We start from the raw sequence: 15882 nt of genomic DNA, 5'->3' as shown, positions 1-15882 counted from the left end.
AGGGCGCACCTCCCTTTGGCTGTTGGAGAGAGCCGGGGCCAGGCACGGGGAGCCAACTCACAGGAGTTAGATTCCTGGCTACCCAAGCCTGGCTTGGCTCCCGCAGCTGGGATGGCTGAGGAGGGATGTGGGGGCTTGTGGCAGGAACGGCTGGGGAGAGAGGTGGAGGGCAGGGGCTCCCCAGAGGGATCTGCTCGTTGCCCCAAGCTCAGCCGAGACAGCCACTTGGGCTGGCAGAGGGTTCCCATTACACCACCCTCAGCCTCCTGTGCTGGCCCAGCTGCACAGCAGGGGGAGCCCGCAGGGAGCTGGGCTTTGCCTGCCCCGGTGGCGTGGCAGCAGCACCTGCCAAGTTGCAGCATTGATGAGGTGTGAAGCCCAGGAGGCTCCTAGACGTGGCCTAGCAGCAAAGGCCAAACGTGAGGCTGAGCGTGTCCGCTCCCAGCAGCCCCGCCTGGTGCCTTGAAGCGGGAGGACACGAGGTTAGACAGTCTGAGGTGTGAGCAGCTGCTCTCGGCTGCCAGCAGCCAGGGAATCAGGGCCAAGGGCCTGGACTCCCCCAGGCTCTCTCACAAGCACTGACCAAGGTCAATGCCACAGAACCCCAGGGCTGGGCCAGCCCCTCCCCTTGCAGCAGCCGGTAAAACCACTCAGCTATGGCTGCTGGCAAAGCCTCTGCCCCCCAGCCGAGCTGGGGCAGACAGGCCCATAGCCTGCATCTCCCAGGGATGATTCTTTACTCTTCACCCCAGAATCCCACAGCGGCTTCCATGCGCCTGAGGCTGGGCCTGGCGGGGGGCAGTGAATGGCTTGGCTGGCTGGGCCCAGGCCGAGACAGATGTGGAAGGACTGGCGTTAGGAGGCAGCGACGGGTCAGTTTCAGCACCGGCAGGGAACCCAGCTGCTCCCGTAGATCTTGGTAATGCCAGATAGTGTCCAAGCGAGGGCTCCCCCCCGGCCTCTCTGGGCAGGTCCTGCAGGAGCTCACCACCCCCGCTCTCCTCCCAGGATTGTTTCTTCTGCAGTGCCTGCCCTAGCAGGATATGCCCCCCTCACTACAGCTGCAGAGCCTCCTGCAGGAAAGCCCCCTTGGGCCACAGGCAAGGGGTGTGCAGTGCCCGGCATTCATCTTTCCAGATGAACCCCAGGCTGAGGCCCCCTGGGGTGCAGCCTGGCAGCACCTAGCCAGCTTCAAGGGAGCCTAAGCCTCACTAGCTGACATGGGGAGGGAGCTGCTTGGCCTGGCTTCCAACAGCTAAAGTGGCTGGAGCTGCCAGGATGGGGCCTGTGGGAGAGGGGACAGTCACCCTCGGCGATGGGGAGCAGCCTGCTGCTGCAGGGGGCCTGCAGACTTGTGCCTGGGCGCCTTGCTCTGCCGCTGGGGCAATAAATACTGCACTGGAGGGAGGCGGAGACAAGCCAGCTCTCCCTCTGGACAGAGAGAAGCCCTCATTGTAAATAGGGAAGCAAGTGTGGGGAAGGGGGCTGCCCCTGCTTTGCAGACAGCCCTGGTAGGGGCCTGCCCATGAGAGGTGCTTCAAGGGAGCATCTGCCTTTGGAGTCGCTGCAGCCCTAGAGAGCCTGCTCCTCAGCAAAGCAGCAGCCCCAGGAAGCTGCTGTGGGTCCCAGCATGAGCTAGCTGGCCAGAGCTCCAGGCAGGACCACAGGGTTGTCCCTCAGCGCTCTGCTGACACATGGTCCCTCTCTGGCCGGGTCGGTGGGCCTAGGGGCCAGGCACACCCATTTCAAGGCCACTACTGGGACCTGTGCTGAGCACCGCCAGCCCATCACTGTCCAGCCCAGCCCCTGGGGGAAGTGGATTCTTTAATGATAGTTACACCTTAGAAAGGATCTAGCTGCAGCTGATTGTCAGACTCGTACAGTTTCAATTAAAAAATATAAACTCTAGAGAGGCTCCTGTCCGCTGTGAGGTGCGGGATGGAGCTGGCCAGTGCTACTCTGGACTCCTGCCAGCAGCAGAGGTGGCTGGCTTCTCACACATACTGCTGCTTCTTCTTGGTGGCCGCCTTGCTGGCCAGGTCCTTGGCTTTCTCTGTGGCTGCTAAGGCCGTCTCCTTGGCCTTCTCAGTGGCCTCCTTCGCCGTCTCCACCAAGGTCTTGGAGGGAGCTTCTCCTACAATGAGCAAGTGTAAGCCAGCTGTGTAGCCCAGCAGGTCTCCTCCCCTGTACTCCCCGCAGCCCAGGATCTCGGAGGGCTGCAGAACTGCTCTTGCTCTTGGGTAACAGGCTGATACGAGCAGTCACAGCCTCCTTGGGGCTGGAGCCAGTGTCCCTGCACAGCAGGGTGTGTGCATCACCACTTCCTTTATTGGCTTCAATAGTGTCTGCTTAGAGCGCGCCCTTTGTAGCCGCAGGGTTTGCAGCAGCGAGGAGACCCGGCGGCACAGGCAGGTGCCTCAGTCGGCTGTGGATGGCAGGGGCTGAGTCTCCCTGCTGGGTAGTGGGTGCAGCACACACCCACTCTGACACTGCGGGAACCTCTCACCCACCTCCTGAGCACAGGGAGCCCTTTTAAGCACCCTCCCACACCTTGCTGCAGGCCAGCTGTTAAACCCATGAGAGCAGAGGCCCTCAAACCGTGGGACGTGCCTCCCCCGGGGGCACAGAGAAATGGGCGGGGTGTGTGGGGGCAGGGAGGGAGCACCCCCTGCCACTGCTCCCGGCCCTGCCCCCGGCTGTGGCCCCAGCCTCGGCCCTCTTACCGCTGTCCACATCCCGGCGGGGGGGGGACGGAACGTTTGGGGATCACTGCACTAGAGGAATGCAGAGAGTAGGTCCACGTTGGTAATTCCTCCTGGCCACTCAGCCTAACACATCAGTGTGTGCCGCTGACTGCCGGTTCCACAGGCCATGCCTGGGGTTTCCAGTGAGGCCAAAGGGAGTTGGGTGCCCACGTTAAAGGTGAGGTGGATGCAGGGCTGTGACATCAACCACCACCCTGGGCTGGAAAATCATGTTGCCAGCCCCAGTCCCAGGCCCCGCCGGTCCCCAGAGGCCAAGGCACTCACCTTGCATTTTCGCTAGCACGTATTCAAACCCCTTGGTGCTCTTGGTCACGTTGCTCTTGAACCTGGCCAGGCCGAACTCCTGTAACAAGAGAGACCGGAGCTGCAAGCCTCAGCCAAGGAGTCCAGGCCGCTGGTGATCTGCTTAAGCTGCCTTTTGAACTCAGCGGTGTGTAAGTGCCGCTCCCTTCTTCCCTGTGCCCTGGGGGTCCCTTTGGGCTGCCAACTAAGCACCCACTGGAATCATCCTCTGTCAGGCACAGGGCTGGTGCCTGCAGCATCAGGGTGCATCAGGCTTCCAGGGATGCGCTGAACATGGCAGCCACTCACCTGGATGGCCCGGGAGACGCCGAACAGACTGGAGGAGACCCACGCTTCCCGTCGGACTTGAGTCCAGCTGCTGTTCTCGGGGTTCACACAGTAAACACAGCGCTCCTCCACCACCTGCAGGAGACGACAGCAGCATCAGCCCAGGGCTCCCACTGCCCACGCGCCCTGGACTGAGGGGACCAGCTGGTCCTGGGGTTACCTCAGGCAGCAGCGTTTCTGGTCCAAGTCACTACTTGCTGCCCTTGCCACTCACCATAAGACGTGCATGATTAATGTTCCAGGTGTATGTGGTCATGGTTCGGTTCTTCGGGTCCACAATGGAATCTTCCAGGATGTACACAGAGTGGGCGACATTAGCAGGAAAGAAGCGCTCTGCCCACCGCGGCATCCTGTTGGTCTTGGTCAGGAGCCGCCTGGAGAGCAGCTTCTGGTCCGCTGTCACCTCCCGGTGCACAATGTCTTCTGTCAGGACATGCTTGCTGGGAGAGAAAGGCAGGGGACGAGGGAGGATGTCAGCCTGAAGTCTGTGCCTCTGGGATCCACGCAGCCCTAGGAGTCAGCACTGGCCCCAAAGCAGCACTAGATGTGGCAGGGTGGGTGCTTCAGAGGCACACTCTCCTCCTAGGCAGTACCGACCCCATGTCCCAGAACGGGGCCAGGTGTGCTGTCCTGCCGGAGGTGCTCTCTGCTAATGAAGACAGGCCCTGGGCACTTAATCATCTGAGATATCACTGGGTTTTCATGGGAGAGCAAAGCTATGTCAGCACCCCCAATTCCACCTCCCTGCTAACGCAGCTCGTGGGAGGAGAGGGGTTACCAGATGGGGGTAGCGGACCTGGTGGGTGTCTCAGCAATGGCTGGCCCAGGGCAGGGATGGGGCCCGGCTCACTCTGTGCTCAGTTCCAGCCCAAGCTGTGTGTGGAGAGTCCACAGAGTGGGGACAGCGCTGACAGTGTATGACTAGGCGGCTTGGCCTGGCCTGGCCCGCCTCGCAGCAGCCCCCCAACCCAGGGGAGATACTGCAGTGCTGGCAGGTGAGGAGCCGTGACAAGACGGGGTGCATGCAAAGCAACACCTGTGGGGGCAACGACTCCATAACGATGACACCCCTGGATGCTACGGCCCAGGGTGGAGAATCTACACATGTACTCAGAGCCCCTGCATCTCCCGCCAAAACACATCCCAGGCACTGGGCCACGGACACTTTGGAAAATGATAAGAAGAAGCTGGCCACACTGTCTCAGTTCACTTCCTGGCCACAGGAGCTTTGTAACCTAGGTGTGTGGCTATTCAACAGCTGCTGCACACCACCCCAGAAATGGCTGCATGTCAGCGGCAGGCAGAGCAGCAGCTGGGTTTAAAGGCTAATCCACATTAGGATCCTTTGGGATGCAAGCTGATGGCCTCCCCCATGGAGGGTAGGAGGACCCACCAGGGAACCTGCAGGAGGAGCCAGAGAGGTAGCCAGTGACGCTCATGTGAGCAATGGAAGGAATTTATGATAGGAGACATCCTGGTCTAAGCATGTGAGCAGCAGGAGGGGTCACCGCAGGACAGGCTTGAACTTAGCCTCACGCTCGGGTCTCCACGTTCAGTGGGAGCGGCTGCCTGGAATGTGGTGCAATGCGAGAGAGACCTGTGGTTCTGGCTGGCCACACCTTGGAAACAGGCAGGGGATCCCACAGAACCAGCAAAGACAGCCACTGGAACCGGCTTTTGCTGGTTAGACACGCCAAGCCAGCTCTAGGGCGGATGGTCCTGGGAGCCAACAGCTGTGTGCGTGCGCGCGCCCCCCCTTGGTCACAAGCAGGACAAGGGGCTGGGGACAAACGTCTCAGGCAGACCCAGCACCTCTCTTCAGTGAAGGGCTGGCACACAGCACAGATCTCCCTTCCCTGCCAGGAGCCTGCCAACAAAACCAGGGAGCAGACACCTCTGTGACTGGAAAGGTCGCAGGACAGCACCTCAAGCGCCTCTAAGAACTATTCAGGGGCAGGTCTCTGGCCTGTTATACAGGGGCTCAGGCTGGATGACCACACTGGTACCTCCTGGCCCGCCGCTGCCCCTTGCAGTCGCTCCTTGGGGTCAGGCACAGCAAGCTGGGCAGGGCTCCGCACGGGCACTCTCATGCCCAGGGCCAACTGTGTGGCAGCAGGAAGAGGCCACAGCCCCCACCCCCCACGCAGGCCGCTCCAGCCCATGATGGGAGGGGCTCAGGCACCGAGAAAACATGGCCAGCAAACAGCCCTGGAAACCTGCCCCCAGCTCCTTGCCCCTACCTCCACCCTCCCCAGGGCTGTGCGGGGTGGGTCCTGGTGGCAGAGACGTGTGTGTGTGTGGGGGGGAGAAGTGGGGCACCAGAGGGGTGTGCAGGGCAGGGGGATGCCAAAGGAGTGTGGGGGAGATGGGACACGATGGTGGGGGGATGGGTGGCCGGTGCAGGGGACAGGAGAGAGATGGGGGGATGGTGTGTGTGGGCGGGTGCCAGGATGGAGAATGTCCCGGTGTGTATGTGGGGGTAGCCGGGGGGGGGGGGGTCCCGGTGCAGGGGGGGCGTAGGTGGGCGGGGGGGAGTTGGGGGGCGCTGTCCCGGTGTAGTGGGGCCTGGGGGGGCTGTCTGGGTGCAGAGAAGATGGAGTAGCTGGGGGGGTCTGTCCCGGTGGGGGGGGAGGAAGGAGCCGGGGGGGGGCTGTCCGGGGAGGTGCGGGGGTAGCCAGGGGGGGTCTGTCCTGGTGCGGGGGGGGTTCCATCGGGCTCCACTCACCTGTAGGGGTTCGGGAGGAACCGGGGGGGCTGGCCCGGTGCGGGGGGGGGGAGAACCGGAGGGGGTCTGTCCCAGTGCGGGGGGGCTCGGGGGCCCCGCTCACCTGTAGGGGTTCGGGGGAGGAGCCGGGGGGGGCTCTGGGCCCGGGAGGGGGCTCGGGGGCCCCGCTCACCTGTAGGGGTTCAGGGGAGGAGCCGGGGGGGGCTCCGGGGCCCCGCTCACCTGTAGGGGTTCGGGGGAGGAGCTGGGGGGGGGCTCGGGGGCCCCGCTCACCTGTAGGGGTTCGGGGGAGGAGCTGGGGGGGGCTCTGGCCCACGGGGGAGCCGGGGGGGGGCTCGGGGCTCACCTGTAGGGGTTCGGGGGAGGAGCCGGGGGGGGCTCTGGGCCCGGGGGGGGCTCGGGGGGGGGCTGGCCCGGGGCAGGGGGGAGCCAGGGGGGGCTCTGGCCCGGGGGGGGCTCGGGGGCCCCACTCACCTGTAGGGGTTCGGGGGGGGAACCGGGGGGGGCTCTGGGCCACGGGGGAGCCGGGGGGGGCGCGGGGGCCCCGCTCACCTGTAGGGGTTCGGGGGAGGAGCCGGGGGGGGCTCTGGGCCCGGGGGGGGCTCGGGGGCCCCGCTCACCTGTAGGGGTTCGGGGGAGGAGCCGGGGGGGCTCTGGGCCCGGGGGGGGCTCGGGGGGGGCTGGCCCGGGGCGGGGGGGAGCCGGGGGGGGCTCTGGCCCGGGGGGGGCTCGGGGGCCCCGCTCACCTGTAGGGGTTCGGGGGGAGGAGCCGGGGGGGGCCCCGCTCACCTGTAGGGGTTCGGGGGGAGGAGCCGGGGGGGGGGCTGGCCCGGGGCGGGGGGGGAGCCGGGGGGGGCTCTGGGCCCGGGGGGGGGCTCGGGGCCCCGCTCACCTGTAGGGGTTCGGGTAGCGCTGCCAGAAGGCGGCGAACACCTGGTCCCAGGGCCCGCGCAGGAGGCCCAGGCTCGCGCAGTATTTACCCATCGGCTCGCGCCAGGGCCCCGCCCGCCCCGGGCCTCGGCCGCCGCCAGGCGCGAGACGGGTCGCGGCAGCGACTTCCGGGACAGGCCGCTCGGCCGCGCGCCCCTCGCTTCCGGCTTCTGTCCCGCACGTACTTCCGGCCCCGCCCCGCTGCCTCACGAGCTTCCGGTCACCGGAGCCCCGCCCCCTCCCAGTGCAGCCGGGAACAAGCCGGGCCGGGAGTGCGGGGCCCCGGCGGGCGCCATGCGGCCGAGGTGAGGCGGGGCCCCCCCCCGGAACCCCCCCCGTTACCCTCCTCCCCCTCCTCCCTCCACGGGCCCCTCCCGAATCCCCCCCCGGGACCCCCCCCGGCTCCTGGGTCCGCTACCCGCCCCCCCCACCGGGACCCCCCCGCCCCCTGTGACCCCCCCCGTTACCCTTCTCCCTCCACGGGCCCCTCCCGAATCCCGCCCCCCCCCGGGACCCCCCTCCCCGGTTTCCCGCCAGCTGCGGGCGGCCGGGTCCGGCTCGGCAAAGGCCGCGGGTCCCTGGCCGCGCTCCGCAGCGTCAGCGCGTCGCTCCCTGGTGTCTCCTGCTGCAGGTGAAACCCTCCGCTCGCCTCGCGCTCCCTGGGCTGCGTGCGGCGCCCGCCCCGCTCGGGCCGCTGGAGCGAGCCCGCGGCCGGGACCCAGCGGGACGCCCCGGGCCGCGGCAGGAGGATGAGCGGGCAGCGAGTGGATGCCAAAGTGGTGATGCTGGGGAAGGAGTATGTGGGCAAGACCAGCCTGGTGGAGAGATACGTCCACAACCGCTTCCTCGTTGGACCCTATCAGAACGTGAGTGTGAGCAGGCCCCCGCCGCGGGGACCCTCCCGGCACGTGAGCGTGAGCAGGCCCCCGCCCCGGGGACCCTCCCGGCACGTGAGCGTGAGCAGGCCCCCGCCCCGGGGACCCTCCCGGCACGTGAGCGTGAGCACGGCCCCCGCCCCGGGGACCCTCCCGGCACGTGAGCGTGAGCAGGCCCCCGCCCCGGGGACCCTCCCGGCACGTGAGCGTGAGCAGGCCCCCGCCCCGGGGACCCTCCCGGCACGTGAGCGTGAGCACGGCCCCCGCCCCGGGGACCCTCCCGGCACGTGAGCGTGAGCACGGCCCCCGCCCCGGGGACCCTCCCGGCACGTGAGCGTGAGCAGGCCCCCGCCCCGGGGACCCTCCCGGCACGTGAGCGTGAGCACGGCCCCCGCCCCGGGGACCCTCCCGGCACGTGAGCGTGAGCACGGCCCCCCCCCCGGGGCCCCTCCCGGCACGGGAGCGTGAGCAGGCCCCCCCCGGGTACCCTCCCGGCACGAGAGCGTGAGCAGGCCCCCGCCCCGGGGACCCTCCCGGCACGTGAGCGTGAGCACGGCCCCCGCCCCGGGGACCCTCCCGGCACGTGAGCGTGAGCAGGCCCCCGCCCCGGGGACCCTCCCGGCACGTGAGCGTGAGCAGGCCCCCGCCCGGGGACCCTCCCGGCACGTGAGCGTGAGCACGGCCCCCGCCCCGGGGACCCTCCCGGCACGTGAGCGTGAGCACGGCCCCCGCCCCGGGGACCCTCCCGGCACGTGAGCGTGAGCACGGCCCCCGCCCCGGGGACCCTCCCGGCACGTGAGCGGGAGCACGGCCCCCCCCCGGGGGCCCTCCCGGCACGTGAGCGTGAGCACGGCCCCCGCCCCGGGGACCCTCCCGGCACGTGAGCGTGAGCACGGCCCCCGCCCCGGGGACCCTCCCGGCACGTGAGCGTGAGCACGGCCCCCGCCCCGGGGACCCTCCCGGCACGTGAGCGTGAGCACGGCCCCCGCCCCGGGGACCCTCCCGGGACGTGAGCGTGAGCACGGCCCCCGCCCCGGGGACCCTCCCGGGACGTGAGCGTGAGCACGGCCCCCGCCCCGGGGACCCTCCCGGGACGTGAGCGTGAGCACGGCCCCCGCCCCGGGGACCCTCCCGGGACGTGAGCGTGAGCACGGCCCCCGCCCCGGGGACCCTCCCGGGACGTGAGCGTGAGCACGGCCCCCGCCCCGGGGACCCTCCCGGGACGTGAGCGTGAGCACGGCCCCCGCCCCGGGGACCCTCCCGGGACGTGAGCGTGAGCACGGCCCCCGCCCCGGGGACCCTCCCGGGACGTGAGCGTGAGCACGGCCCCCGCCCCGGGGACCCTCCCGGGACGTGAGCGTGAGCAGGCCCCCGCCCCGGGGACCCACCCGGCACGTGAGCGTGAGCACGGCCCCCGGCCCCGGGGACCCTCCCGGCACGTGAGCGTGAGCACGGCCCCCGCCCCGGGGACCCTCCCGGGACGTGAGCGTGAGCAGGCCCCCGCCCCGGGGACCCACCCGGCACGTGAGCGTGAGCACGGCCCCCGGCCCCGGGGACCCTCCCGGCACGTGAGCGTGAGCACGGCCCCCGCCCCGGGGACCCTCCCGGCACGTGAGCGTGAGCAGGCCCCCGCCCCGGGGACCCTCCCGGCACGTGAGCGTGAGCAGGCCCCCGCCCCGGGGACCCTCCCGGCACGTGAGCGTGAGCACGGCCCCCGCCCCGGGGACCCTCCCGGCACGTGAGCGTGAGCAGGCCCCCGCCCCGGGGACCCTCCCGGCACGTGAGCGTGAGCAGGCCCCCGCCCCGGGGACCCTCCCGGCACGTGAGCGTGAGCACGGCCCCCGCCCCGGGGACCCTCCCGGCACGTGAGCGTGAGCACGGCCCCCGCCCCGGGGACCCTCCCGGCACGTGAGCGTGAGCACGGCCCCCGCCCCGGGGACCCTCCCGGCACGTGAGCGTGAGCACGGCCCCCGCCCCGGGGACCCTCCCGGCACGTGAGCGTGAGCACGGCCCCCGCCCCGGGGACCCTCCCGGCACGTGAGCGTGAGCACGGCCCCCGCCCGGGGACCCTCCCGGCACGTGAGCGTGAGCACGGCCCCCGCCCCGGGGACCCTCCCGGGACGTGAGCGTGAGCACGGCCCCCGCCCCGGGGACCCTCCCGGGACGTGAGCGTGAGCACGGCCCCCGCCCCGGGGACCCTCCCGGGACGTGAGCGTGAGCACGGCCCCCGCCCGGGGACCCTCCCGGGACGTGAGCGTGAGCACGGCCCCCGCCCCGGGGACCCTCCCGGGACGTGAGCGTGAGCACGGCCCCCGCCCCGGGGACCCACCCGGGAAGTGAGCGTGAGCACGGTCCCCGCCCCGGGGACCCTCCCGGGACGTGAGCGTGAGCACGGCCCCCGCCCCGGGGACCCTCCCGGGACGTGAGCGTGAGCACGGCCCCCCGCCCCGGGGACCCTCCCGGGACGTGAGCGTGAGCAGGCCCCCGCCCCGGGGACCCACCCGGCACGTGAGCGTGAGCACGGCCCCCGGCCCCGGGGACCCTCCCGGCACGTGAGCGTGAGCACGGCCCCCGCCCCGGGGACCCTCCCGGGACGTGAGCGTGAGCACGGCCCCCGCCCCGGGGACCCCCACGGGGGGCAGGCTGCCGTCCCCTCGTGTGGGACTCGAACCGCTAAAGGGGACCTTGATTATTATCACAAGGCAGATGGGATGCCAGCAGAACAGTGGCCGGGTCCCTGGCTGCATCTGGCTTGTCATCCCACAGCCTGACTTCTCTCGCCTACGGGTACCAAGCTTTGCAAAGACTTGTTTGAAATGCCAGCTGAAGGTTTTGTTTACAGCCAGGCCCTTTGGGTCAGTGCTTGAGAATCAGTGACCATGGCTAGAAACAAAGTGGAACTGTCCAAAGAGCGCCACAAGAGGGTTAGTGCAAATGAGTTTGGGCGAGGGAATTGGCTAGGAGGGAGACTGGAGGGGACTCCTAAAGCCTACTGTCCCTCGAAGGGGCTCTTGGGATTGGCACGCTGAGAGGCGAAGCCTGGGGGACCAGGAATACTGAGCGAACTGCTGCTTCCATCTCTTCTGTTTCCGTTTAGACGATCGGGGCTGCGTTTGTGGCCAAAGTGATGTCAGTCGGGGGCCGGACAGTAACCTTGGGGATCTGGGTAAGTCTGATCTGAAATGGCTTCATGACCTTGCCAGCAGCTCTAGGTGCTTTGAAAGTGGGGAAAGCCCCACAGGTTTCTGCTGGGGAAAAGGGGGCCCTGGCAGCTGGGGGCTCTGCATGGAGCACTGCTGAGCAGCTGGCTTCTCACGGAGCCTTCTCTAAGTCCTAGCGAGGGTGAGCTTCCCTGTTCTCTTGTTGCTGGGGGCTCGGCTCGGCTGGGCGGGAGGCGCAGAGCAAGGCTGTGGGATCTCTCCCGTGGGGCACGGAAAGTGATGGCTTTTCTATTGTTCTTCCTAGGACACGGCTGGGTCGGAGCGGTACGAGGCCATGAGTCGGATATACTACCGAGGGGCCAGGGCTGCCATTGTGTGTTACGGTAAGGGCTTTGCCCAGGGCGCCTGGCTGTCACTGCAGCCACGCTGTTCCCAGCGCCTGCGAGCCTCGCCGGTCACTGGTCCCTAGTGGGGAGCCATGCCCCGCGGGAGCTCCCTCGGAAGGAAATGAGGCAATCTGCCCCCAGCCCTCTGAGCGGCGGAGGCCCCTGGCAGTGTGCTGCTAGCTCCCGTCTGTTTCTTTAATCCCTGGAAGGGGAGAATTTTCAGTGTTCCACTAAGACGGGGCTCAGCTACCAGCTAGAGGGTGGCACCTGCCCCCACCCTCAGCACCGAGGCTGCTTGAGAGGGTCCCCAGTGCTGCCGCAGAGTGTTCACCCCTTAGCTGAACTCCTCCACTAGGCATCTGTTTGTGCTGGCTGGGGGTCTTACTGCGCTCCCTGCAGGCATGGGGCAGGCCATGGCTTGGGGAGGGGCCAGCTGTGGAGAATGCATGGGGCAGGGCAGTGCCTGACTGCTCCCATCTCACAGATCTCACAGATAGCAGCAGCTTTCAGCGAGCTAAGCTCTGGGTGACCGAGCTGCAGAACTTTGAGGAGGTGAGTCACTCTCTGCTCCCAGCCTGGGACCATGGGCAGGGAAGAAGCAAGAGGTTCTGGAGCTGCTGTGGGGAGGGGGGTTAGTTCACACTTTCCTTCTGGAGCCTCTGAGCCAGGCAAACAGTTGGAGGGATTTTCCTTCCTTTGAGGAGCTGTTTCCAGAAGCTGCCAGGGCACTGAGCCCCCGACGCACTCAGCCCAGCATGCAGCAGCCAACCCCATTCCCACCCAGCATAAAGCTTGGGGCTTCCCCCCATCCTGCTGCTGCCCATCCTGGTGTGTCTGCCCCAGGCCAAGGGCGAGACTCACTGCACACAGGTGCTGTGCTCCAGGCAGTGGGTGTGCGGCTGTATGGGACACCGGGGCAGTATGTGACGTGGTGCGGAGAGGTGACTGTGGGAAGCATGCTTGGGGAGTGTGTATGCATGGGGGGGCTAGGAGGGCCTGACGCTGTTCTCGCTGAGCCGTCTCTGCACGGACGACTGCCCTGTTCTCTCCTTGCTCCAGAACTGCCGGATCTATCTGTGTGGCACCAAGAGCGACCTGTTGGAAGAGGACAGGAAGAAGCGGGGCATTGACTTCCATGATGTGCAGGATTACGCAGACGGTACGTCTCTGCCTTTCCTCTGAGCACACAGCGCTGCCCTGCCGCTCCCAGTCACCCTCACGCTCCAGGGGAGGTAGAGCTCTGGAGTCCCAGGGACCACTCCAGTGCTCTGCTCTTAGCTTCGTTTTATGCCAGTCAGGTGCCGCCTGTCACGTTAGTCCCAACTCAGCAGACAGACGGGGAGCCAGCGCTCACCTCCAGAGCAGGAGCGGAAAGGGAAGGTCTTGGCTTGATTTGCCATTAGTTTCATGCACGCTTCGGGGGGGAGTTAAGCAGCCCACTCACAGAAGGGGCTTGGGCTGGTCAGGGCCCTGGCTGGTGGGAGATGGTGCTGAGTGGTGAGGAGCCAGGCAGAAGCAGCATTATCCGTCCTTGGGGAGGACGGGGGCTGGAGCCAGCTTGTTCTGCCTGCTGGCTGCCTGCCTTGGTGACCCTGGCTGCAGCCCTTGCTTCAGGGTGGTTAGCAGGAGGAATCCTGGGGGGGGTGGCAGGCAGTGGTGGGGAACCTGCCCTCTCCCTGCTGCAGACAGCACAGGCACCCTCTGGCACTAACCTGTTTGTGTTTCAGAGATTAAGGCTGAGCTCTTTGAAACCTCCAGTAAGACAGGCCAGAGCGTGGGTGAGTTACCCCTTGGCCCCTGGCGGGTGCTTGGAGAACAGCAGGCTGGCAGGGGGGCGGCCGTACAGGTTAGGGGGTCGCTGTCTTGGCCATCTTCCTAGCTAAACATGCCCTGCACATCCACCCCCAGGCGTGCTCCGGAGCTGGCTGCTTCCAGGTTTTGTGGCACAGCAGTGCCAGTGCAGTAGGGGAGGGAGGGCAGTTCAGCAGAATTACTTGTCTGTCCTGTCAGGGCTAATGCAGGGAGCAGTCTGGGAGACCCCCAGTCCCATAATGCCACGCTCTGGCTTGGCTCCGTTGGCTGCACCTAGGCATTATAGGAGAAGGCCCGTGTGGGTCACAGCTGGCCCTTGGGTCTCGCCCCTTTGGCTGCCTCTGGGGTGAAGCAGATTCTGCCCCACTCCTCTAGTGCTGGAGGGTGAGTGCAGTTTATGAAGTGAAGGTCCCTGCAGTGGGTTGTCTGCCCAGCCCCTGCCCAGGGCTTCGCATTAGTGCCCCACACTGGGGAACTGTCTGTTCCTGGGAGCTCGAGGGTCCCACCCCACTACAGCTTGTGCTAGGAGTGCAGAGGAGACGCTCATTCTCCCCTTCCTGTCCTAGATGAGCTGTTTCAGAAGGTGGCTGAGGATTATGTCCAGCTCATGGCCTTCCAGGTGATGACAGGTGAGTGGCAGGAGAGGACCCGCTGCCTTGAGTCCCACGCACCAGCTGAGTCAGTGGCAGTGCGAACCTTTTCCACTTGCTCTCCGGCTGGTGTAGGTTTGTCATGCTGCCTGAGGGGAACATACTCATGTAGTGGAGCAATCGGGTGTCACTTCCCCTTCGTTAATGCTCCCAGTTCAGCCCAGGCCTATGTTCAGGGCATTTGCTTCCTCGCAAGGGAAGGGGTGTTTCCTGAGCTCCCGGTGTGCAGGGAGTCCATGAGTCCCTGTTCTGTTCCCATGGATCTGTTCTCAGTGCCGCAGCAGGTCCCTGCTGATGCAGATCCATTTCCTTCATTCACTGTTCTGCTGAGGCTCTGAGGTGAGATGCACCCAGCCAAAGCTGAGAGGAGATGCTGGAACTCAGCCCAGTGAACGTGCGGAAAGCTACAGCCTTCACTGCACCATCAGCACAGCTCGCAGCAGTGGTGCTGGCTCCCCCTTCACCTCCATTTGTCAGCAGGGACTGATGTCCCCACACGCTGCGTCGAGGTGCACACGAGAGCAAGACTCCTGTGTGCTGGGGTGCAAGGAATGGATTCCCCAAGGGCCTGCGCCAGGGAGAACTGGTTGATGTCTGGTGATGGTGGAGGGGGCATATGCCATGGCAGACTGCGCTGGCAGGACGAGCTCCTAGTTCACTGGAATTTTAAGGGGCTGCTGTCAACCTGAAAATCCCATTTCCATCTGCACACACTGCACCTGCTGCTGTTCCAGGGTGACTAGAGCAGAAAGGCTGGAGAGAAACACTCTAGTTGTCGTTGCGTGTTGCATTTCCTATCCCATGCTCTACTGGCAGGTCTGGCTCCTGCCCTGCCCTGCCCAGGGGGAGCGCTCAGCCTTGTGTTCCTCCCCCCTGGGAGGGGGGCTGGTGTGGAAGAGGCAGCAGGCAGGTGTGTTCCCGGGCGTGGGCCCACAGGGGCCTAACCCAGAAGATCAGCAGGAAACCCGGCAGGAATTGTCCTTTAGGTTGAGGGCTCCCTGATTCAAGGGGCTGTGATCAGAGAAGTGGATTCTAAGAACTGGTCCACTTGTGTCTCTTCTCTAAGCTCTGTCTGCTGCAGTCTGGCACCCACCTTCACGTCCTTAGTTTAGTCAGAGGCTGGCATGGTGGTTACAGAGCCGGTCACGGAAGCTGGCTCTGTGGGCTGAAACCGAGCATCCTGCTGAGCTGGGCACAGAAGAGGCAGCAGCCCCCTTTCACTCGTGCTCTCTTTTCAGAGGATGAAGGTGTAGACCTGAGCCAGAAGAACAGCACCTACTTCTACAGCTGCTGCCACCACTGAACGCGCCCCCTGCTGCCAACAAAAACCAGCCCGCTGGGTTCGCAGTGCCTGCCCTTCGGACTGTTTGTTTTCTGCCTGCTGTACGTAAGCTGTAGGGAATGCCTGGCCCCTGGCAGCATGGAGTACGGGATCCCCCATGCCTGGCTCTCCCCTCCACGGGACGTGACAAGCAAAGGAGATTCAGACTCTGTTCCACTTTCGGCAGGACTCAGCTGCCTTGTGATGGACACCAGGTGCCCGCACCTTAGTGAAGAGTGTTTGGAATAGCTGCTTTCCCCAGCTGGTCCTTGCAGCTCAGGTCACGTCTAGCTGTGGCCAATGTGTTCCCTGGGATATGTTGCCTGATTCTTTGTAGGTTATTTAAATGGCTTCTGTTAAGTTATATAAATGTAAATAAAGTGCATTGTGATCCATGAGGCCGGCTGGGTGTTTTGGGGAAGCCAGGACAGACACAGCTGGTGCTTTGGGACCTGTGGGGATGTTCTGCCTGCCACAGGAGGGAGGAATGTGTCCTTTCAGCAGCAGCTGGCCAGGAACCTGTGTGCCCCCCCCGGTGGCATGAGGGCATGGCCCCCAGGCCCAAGGTTTTCACCTCCTCCAGCTCCCTGAGGAACCAACCCTGCCCCGCTCCCTCTGTTATGTGCG

General features: G+C 66.1%; 2 protein-coding genes across 2 annotated transcripts; one reads left to right on the top strand and one right to left on the bottom strand.

Annotated features, from left to right (window-relative positions):
- Positions 1-1807: 1807 nt before the first annotated feature.
- Positions 1808-7228, bottom strand: PRELID1 (PRELI domain containing 1). Its single transcript, XM_045026767.1, has 5 exons — positions 7013-7228; positions 3610-3835; positions 3357-3470; positions 3030-3108; positions 1808-2134 (listed from the first exon to the last, which is right to left on the bottom strand). Exons 1-5 carry the CDS (start codon positions 7102-7104, stop codon positions 1995-1997), a joined length of 651 nt encoding a protein of 216 aa, XP_044882702.1. The 5' UTR covers positions 7105-7228; the 3' UTR covers positions 1808-1994.
- An 11-nt stretch (positions 7229-7239) lies between these two features.
- Positions 7240-15680, top strand: RAB24 (RAB24, member RAS oncogene family). Its single transcript, XM_045026768.1, has 9 exons — positions 7240-7355; positions 7682-7916; positions 11023-11091; positions 11391-11469; positions 11957-12024; positions 12532-12631; positions 13200-13250; positions 13851-13913; positions 15173-15680. Exons 2-9 carry the CDS (start codon positions 7800-7802, stop codon positions 15235-15237), a joined length of 612 nt encoding a protein of 203 aa, XP_044882703.1. The 5' UTR covers positions 7240-7355; positions 7682-7799; the 3' UTR covers positions 15238-15680.
- The last annotated feature ends 202 nt before the right edge of the window (positions 15681-15882 follow it).

Source organism: Mauremys mutica, chromosome 8, assembly GCF_020497125.1.
Source record: "Mauremys mutica isolate MM-2020 ecotype Southern chromosome 8, ASM2049712v1, whole genome shotgun sequence".
Classification (NCBI taxonomy): domain Eukaryota; kingdom Metazoa; phylum Chordata; order Testudines; family Geoemydidae; genus Mauremys; species Mauremys mutica.
The sequence above is the reverse complement of the archived record's forward strand: the minus strand, read 5'-3'. Positions and strand labels throughout refer to the sequence as shown.